Source organism: Nicotiana tabacum, chromosome 3 (genome assembly GCF_000715075.1).
Source record: "Nicotiana tabacum cultivar K326 chromosome 3, ASM71507v2, whole genome shotgun sequence".
Classification (NCBI taxonomy): Eukaryota; Viridiplantae; Streptophyta; class Magnoliopsida; order Solanales; family Solanaceae; genus Nicotiana; species Nicotiana tabacum.
In genome coordinates, this window is record NC_134082.1 from 67,169,672 (window position 1) to 67,176,889 (window position 7,218).

The following is a 7,218-nucleotide window of genomic DNA, read 5'->3' on the forward strand; positions in this document are numbered from 1 at the left end:
GGCTGCCCTTCTTTTTATTGCTCTAAAAATGTATCCATAGAGTAAGTTATTTTTTGCAATTGTACACTCTTTTTATCTCTTCTTTTGATATAATAACTATTTATTTTAACTGTGTATTTTTACTTTTTTCAGGTAAAATCTGTAAAAAAATATTTTTTAGCACCATAATTTAGAGCTATATAAAAAATTATAGCCAAAATAATTAATTTCGAACTATGTATTTTTATAACTTTTTAGATGTCTTGGCTATTTTATTTCAATTGTATAAATCTTTATTTTCAGGTCAAATTCAAAAAAAGATTAACTAAAACTTTATTATTTTTAGCCAAATTAAAAACTTTAGCCTAAATAATGTAGTTCTATCCAAGTTTTATTATAAATTGTATTCGAAAAAATTTTATCTAAAAAAATAACATACTTAAAAAGGTAACAATATATTTTATTTTTCAAAAAAATGCCACATATACAGAAAAATCCATGTGGCAAGCGAGTGCATTCACACAATTTGCCACATCAACGTCTAGGGGGTAATGGCTCTCAAAAGGCCTAGTTGGGAGGGGAGGTAATTAAGATCACGAATAGTTTAAGACTATGACTAATAATCCTTAGACAAATTTTGGGGTGGTAAGGTATGTTGCCAAATATATTTCAAAGATACATCATATGCTTTCATAAGTTTGGTAAACACCGGGAGTGGATATACTTTTTTCCTGCATATAGTCTGAAATATTGATGACATGAAGGTGCTTATTTGGCACTTATTTTATGTGGCAACTTGATTCTAAAATTTGGCACCAGGATGATGGATTTACAAAGATTTTAATTTCTAACACACGGAAGGTTATAAAAATAATATTTGATCTAACTACCTTTTTTTCCTTTAATCCCTGATCAAATTGCTTAAGTCATGTTGCAAAAACTTCAAAGTTTTTTGGTTTGTTAGGACGCTTTATATATATATATATATATATATATATATATATATATATATATATATATATATATATTAAGGGTACGCGCTTTGCACGTGTATCATATATCAATGAATATATAATTTTAAAAGATTACATAACTATTATTAAATTAATATGTTCGAGTTATTGAACAAAAATTAAAGAAAAAGATATAAGTTCCTGAAAATAATGAATGTATATATATACTAGTCTTAGGGTACGCGTTTTGCGCGTGTACCGTATATCAATGAATATATAATTTTAAAAGATTACATAACTATTATTAAATTAATATGTTCGAGTTATTGAACAAAAATTAAAGAAAAAGATATAAGTTCCTGAAAATAATGAATGTTAATCCAATTTAGCTAGTCCAATAAAATAAAAGAATCTACCTCACAAAAGTTCTTATATGATTTATTGTGATTTCTGCGAATTTATGTGAGAACGTTTTTATAAAATTTATTATTATTTTCGTTACTTAATAGTGAAAACAAATAACAAATTGAATTAATACTATAATATAATTTATTTTGCTCTATTTTATTATTTCTTTTGTGGCCAACGCTCTTCATGCGAAAATAAACTTATGTACCTTAAGAGTTTTATCAAATTGAAAAATAATTTTACTCTCATGATGATCTCGAAAAAAGAATTGAGTTGAATTCTTTTGCTAATTTATTCTCAGTATTTAAAATTATTTATTTATTTTTGCGTTGGGGATATAGAAAATATAGATACTTTTGAACTCATTCCTACTCGAACAACATTTTCTTTCAATCATTTTTTGTGTAATATTTAAAAATTACATTCAATAATTAGAATAAATATTTAATTAATTTCAAACCTCTCCCTTTTAATATGTAGTAGCAATATATAGAAGCTTCCCCATAGCATTATACTTGCCTTATAACAAGAATGAACGTCAACTATATTCCATATGGAAATCGCCATAATCAAATATAAGGAAAAGAGAATGTAATCCTCTTACTTCTCTCAAGTAATATTTATTTTAAAGTCAAATATAATTTCTTTATAATTCAAATAAAGAAAGATTCAATAAGCAAATTTTAGTTTATTTCAAAGCCCAAAATATTAGAAAAATAACTAAATTATGATTTTGTCTAATGTGAAATCTATTTTTAAAGGGTAAAAAAGACGAACAACATTAGCAAGAATTTATCAAGAATTATGCATAAATATAATTTAAGAAACACTTTTCTACGAATTTATCACCAAATATATCTTATAAATAGATTAAGCAATTAAATTCATACAAATTCTAACAAAATTAGCAATTTTATATTGGAGTTGGAAGCGACAAAAGTTCAGGAAAAAAAAAGGACGAAGACAAAGTAAGTTGGTGGGAGATTTGGAGTTAAAATTAAAAAATAATGGAGATAAAAAGTTATAAAGAGTTCTCACCCTAAAAAACTAAAAACTAAAACTAAAATAAAAAGTTCTTCCCCCCCCCCCCTCCCGAGAATTGGAGAGTGTAATTATACCTCTCCAATTACACCTAATTACATGTTGACCAAGTAATTACTTGGCGAGACAAACACGCCAAATTGTGTAATTATATCCAATTACACCTAAATTCAATTCCTAGATGACTTTCCAAACAAGCTCTCATGTAATTAGTAACTAATTATAAGGATTGAATGATGCATATGTATATGATTATGTTGCAATAAACCCTTGGTTTGATAACTATCCGTAGAATTACCTCCAACTCTTAATCTATTAGTGGGTATATTTCATGTAGACCGCAATTGTTTAGCAAAATATAATAACAGTAGTAACAGAAATCGTCGACAACAGTTTTATTTTTTGTTTTGATAGGTACAAACTGTTGTACATCTTTGTGAGAACAATGAAATCTTCCTCACTAAACCTCCGATAAAGTAAAAATTAAATCATTCACAATAGACAAGTTTTTGGTACATAAATTATTTTGTAGTTACAGAGGAAAAAGCTTTAAAACATAAAATATAATATACTAGCAGGCATATATCACTATATTATAAACTGAAAGGTTTTCAGCATTTCAGTAGAAATTATATGTGAACTGCTGTACAAATTGAAGTAAACAAAAAAGTATAAACGTGTTCTGATCCTATAAACTTTGTTATTCAAATCAAGATATGAGTAAATGTACACCATAGACATTGTTATAATCTCAAATCTATGTTACTGATTCCAGTCAAGAACCATTTGATATGATTTGGAAAAAAAATCTCAAGCTTCAGGTGAACCTTTAGAAAAGCAGCAGTTCCATTCCTTTTAATAACTCTTGTCTCCCCGAGGCACCAAAATCTCTGCAGTCACTGCCCGAGGAGGAGAGTAAGGGTTGAGTCTTTACTCACTTGGAGGTTTTCCATGTTCACCGTTATTGAATTCTTGGGTTGTCATAACCATTTTCCTGAATTTCATCATGTCAGCATTATACATAGCAGTATCATAGGCCTGGGTCACCCCGCTTGAGGCCGCAAAGCTAGGTGTTTTTCCAGGTCTTGCACTATCGTTCAAGTCCTCCAACGATGCATTGCCTTCTAAGGTACGTACAATCTATTCAGAACAAAAATTTTATAAGTGGAACTAGTTACCTGGAAAACAAGGAAGACTATCTGCTACAACATGTTGATTGTAGTGAAAAAATTATTAGGTCAATCACACCTGGCTCATTTTAGGGCGTCTTTTAGCAGAATGGCGAATGCTAGCAGCAGCACAGGCTACCATGCGATGTAGCTCATCTGTATCATAGTTTCCTTCAAGGCGCACGTCTACCAATCCGTCATATACTCCCTCTTCTAGTGCTCTTGTAAGAAGCGGCCTAGCCTGTATACAGCCATATATTAGATCAATAAGTAAAGCAAAAGATAAAAGTCTAAGCACATAATTTAACATCTTATCACGATCAAATCATAATGCTTGAGATGTGGGAACTGTGGATCCAGAACAAACCCAATCTACTAAGCTGTCTTCCATGTATTTATCATTAGGATCAACAGGTCGCCTCCCGGTTATGAGTTCCAACAGCATGACTCCATATGAAAATACATCTGATTTCTCTGTTAGCTTTCCACTGGATGCATATTCAGGAGCCAAGTACCTGCAATATGTTGTTACGAAGTAATTTTCTTGCTTAGATACTTCTTATCTAGCCAACTTTCTGCATATAACTTTCTAATTGTCCAATTTCAGAATAGAAGTTTTATATGACTCACCCGAATGTTCCCATAACACGAGTCGACACATGAGTATTGTTGTCAGAAGTAAGCTTAGCCAATCCGAAATCTGCCACCTGAAAACAACAAAAAAAAAAACATTCAATTTCATGGTTATTAAATCATTCTTAAACAATATTACGTGGTCTTAAATCAAAACTTATTTTGCTTATTTTCATTGACATATTCAGTGAAAAATAAAAACACATGACAATGTAAGTTTATACATAAACAAAATGCGACTCATTTTACCAAGGCTTCATAATTGTAGTCTAGTAGAATATTTGCAGCCTTGATATCGCGATGGATAATTCTATGTTGGCCTGCATGAATAAAGCAGCAGAAATGAGAGAGAGAGAGAGAGAGAGAGAGAGAGAGAGAGAGAGAGAGAGAGAGAGAGAGAGAGAGAGAGAGAGAGAGAGAGAGAGAGAGAGAGAGAGAGCAGAATGTTCATACAATCTTCATGGAGGTAAGCCAGACCCTTGGCTGATCCCAAAGCAATTTTAAGTCTGGTTTCCCAATCCATGACAGGTTGACCTTTCCCTGCAACGATAAATTTGACTTCACCCTTAACAAGCATAGAATTAAGAAATGTATTGAATCGATTTTTTTTAATGAATTGATCCGAACACAACTTCCAACAAGGAATTCAGAGATTACTAGTAAAGGATACTCTGATTTCACATTATAAGATGGTTTTAAAAGAAGACTTTCAAATATCAATACTGAATGTTTAGCTAGACTAATTAGTCTCAAGAATGAATAAGGCATTTTGAATAGGAAAGGATGTACCATGAAGGTGGAACTCCAAGGTTTTGTTGTCAACAAATTCATAAACCAACATGCGCTGTCCATTAGCAATGCAATATCCAACAAGGGACACAAGATGACGATGATGAACTCTGCTAATGATCTCAACCTCAGCCTGGAATTCTCGTTCGCCTTGTCCACTACCTGCTTTCAAACTCTTGATAGCAACCTCTCTTCCATCAGTCAAAATACCTTTGTGCACGTACCCGAAACCACCTTGGCCTAACAGATTGGCATGAGAAAATCCATCTGTAGCCTTCGCTAACTCCTCATAACTGAATTGGCTTTGAGAGAAACCACCAAGTCCACCCATGTTAGGTGATTGAGGAGGCAATGGCCCTTGGCCTGGCGCTTGTCCTGAAAAACCTGAGCCGAATTCGCTGCTTGAATTAGTTGCCTGATGTTGAGTAGCTGCAGCCCAACCACCTTGAGGAATCCCCATTTCACCCTGCGGTACCTTCATGACGTGATCCCCCATAGACTGACGTCTGTTCCACTGACTGTTATAATTTTCATATTGATCACTTCCTAATTTAACCCAAAATATACAGAGTTGTTATTCAGATCTATGTTTTTGGAATTCCTCATTAAAATGAGAGCAATGCTATAACATTGTAGTAGTAATAATGTTATTCTTCACATGCTAGTTTACAAGAAAACATTATTCAAAACCAATGCAATATTAAAATCCAAAAGAAAATGAGTTGAAGGATTAAATTAAAAGAAAATAATAAGGTTTAAATATTTGAAAATGGGAATTATTATACTATTCAACAAACCTTTAGGTGGACCCATATAGTATCTCTGCTTCTTCTTCCTTTTATTACACCATACACATAGAACGATAACCACAATAACTAATAAGCCGCCTACGGCAAGTCCAGCTATTACAGCCACATTATTTGAGGAGGAATCAGAATCAGGGGAAGGTGTCGAACCGTTGTTCCCTGAGGAACCAGGTGGTTTATCTGATGGTCGATCGGGTCCAGAGTGTGGAGGAGGAGACAAATGTGCTGCTGCATGAGGAGCTGGAGGTGATTGTGAAGAAACAGGAAGTGGTGGAGAAAATACAGGTGACGGATTCTTAGGAGCAGGTGGTGATGGTGTAGTGTTTGATGATGGCGGAGGAGATTGTACAGGTGGTGATTGTGAAGGAGGAGGGGATTGAGGAGATTGAGGAGATTGGTTATTATCATCTTTTGGTGGTGATGGAGAAGATTGATCATCTTTGGGTGGTGGAGATGCTGGTGGAGGAGAATCGTTTTTCGGGGGTGGTGCATCAGGGGAAGGAGGAGGAGATTGTGTTGGCGGTGACGACGGAGGAGATTCATCTTTTGGTGGTGGAGATGAAGGAGTAGAATCATTTTTCGGTGGTGATGAAGATGAAGATGAATCTGAAGAAGGTGAAGATGGTGGAGGTCCATCTGAAGAAGGAGGGCTACTCTTGCTAGAACTAGAATCAGTACTATTATCGGAGGAAGCAGTATCAGGAGATGAATCCATAGTTTTTGTTTTTAGCACCAACGTTGAGCTTCCGGCCGAGATTCAATGTCAATAATATATACACACCTGCCGGAAACTCAATATCTCCTGTTAACTGCTCTTCTCAACAATTCAATGTCCCTAAGATATTATTGCCATGAGAATGAAAGAAAAATGTTATTTTTTTTGCATGAAAATATAGCATATTAAATCAAGGTACTTCTTATATTAATGTAGTTATGGAGAAAGAAAGAAACATGCAAAGAGAAAGAGTTTTACCTCAAAGAAGAACAAGAATGAATGGTTGTGAAATGGAATAGAGAGAGAAATCTTAGCATTGTGTGAGTGTTTTTTTTTTTAACATCTTCCAAAGAAAGTCTACCCCTTTCCCCAGCCCCAACCCCCCAAACAACACTTGCTTCCTAAAAAGAAGGGTGTTTCTCTCTCCTCTTTCTTGTGCCAAATCTCTGGTCTTTGGCTTTCAACACCTCTAATTTGAACCAAGATTATTATGAGTTAGTTAGTACTCTTTCCATAATTGTAGCTCTTCCTTGTCTTTGTGCTTTCTTATCTGATTACCTCACAATTGTCATTGCTCTTACTCTCTCTCTCTATACATGTGTATCTTTAGTCCTGGTAGAAGAATTTGCTTAGACCATTTAGTTATTGTGTGATTCATTAGTATTAGACATGGTTATCCAAAATTTAATTTGTTGAATGACTGCAAATATATTCGTTTTAAATTT

The 7,218-nt window shown here is 33.5% G+C and overlaps 1 protein-coding gene across 1 annotated transcript; it reads right to left on the reverse strand.

Annotated features, from left to right (window-relative positions):
• Window positions 1–3,055: 3,055 nt before the first annotated feature.
• Window positions 3,056–6,855, reverse strand: LOC107819044 (proline-rich receptor-like protein kinase PERK15). Its single transcript, XM_016645120.2, has 9 exons — window positions 6,752–6,855; window positions 5,770–6,613; window positions 4,973–5,518; window positions 4,637–4,723; window positions 4,433–4,503; window positions 4,181–4,257; window positions 3,918–4,065; window positions 3,630–3,791; window positions 3,056–3,521 (listed from the first exon to the last, which is right to left on the reverse strand). The coding sequence occupies exons 2-9, from the start codon at window positions 6,491–6,493 to the stop codon at window positions 3,312–3,314; spliced, it is 2,025 nt and encodes a 674-aa protein (XP_016500606.1). The 5' UTR covers window positions 6,494–6,613; window positions 6,752–6,855; the 3' UTR covers window positions 3,056–3,311.
• Window positions 6,856–7,218: the final 363 nt, after the last annotated feature.

Excerpts from the sequence above, each read along its gene's own strand:
- LOC107819044 (XM_016645120.2), bottom strand. The coding sequence starts at position 6,493 with ATGGATTCATCTCCTGATACTGCTTCCTCCGATAATAGTACTGATTCT. Across the intron at positions 4,066-4,180 it reads CGTGTTATGGGAACATTCGG|GTACTTGGCTCCTGAATATG; the intron begins GTGAGTCATATA and ends AACATATTGCAG. Across the intron at positions 3,522-3,629 it reads GACGCCCTAAAATGAGCCAG|ATTGTACGTACCTTAGAAGG; the intron begins GTGTGATTGACC and ends TGTTCTGAATAG.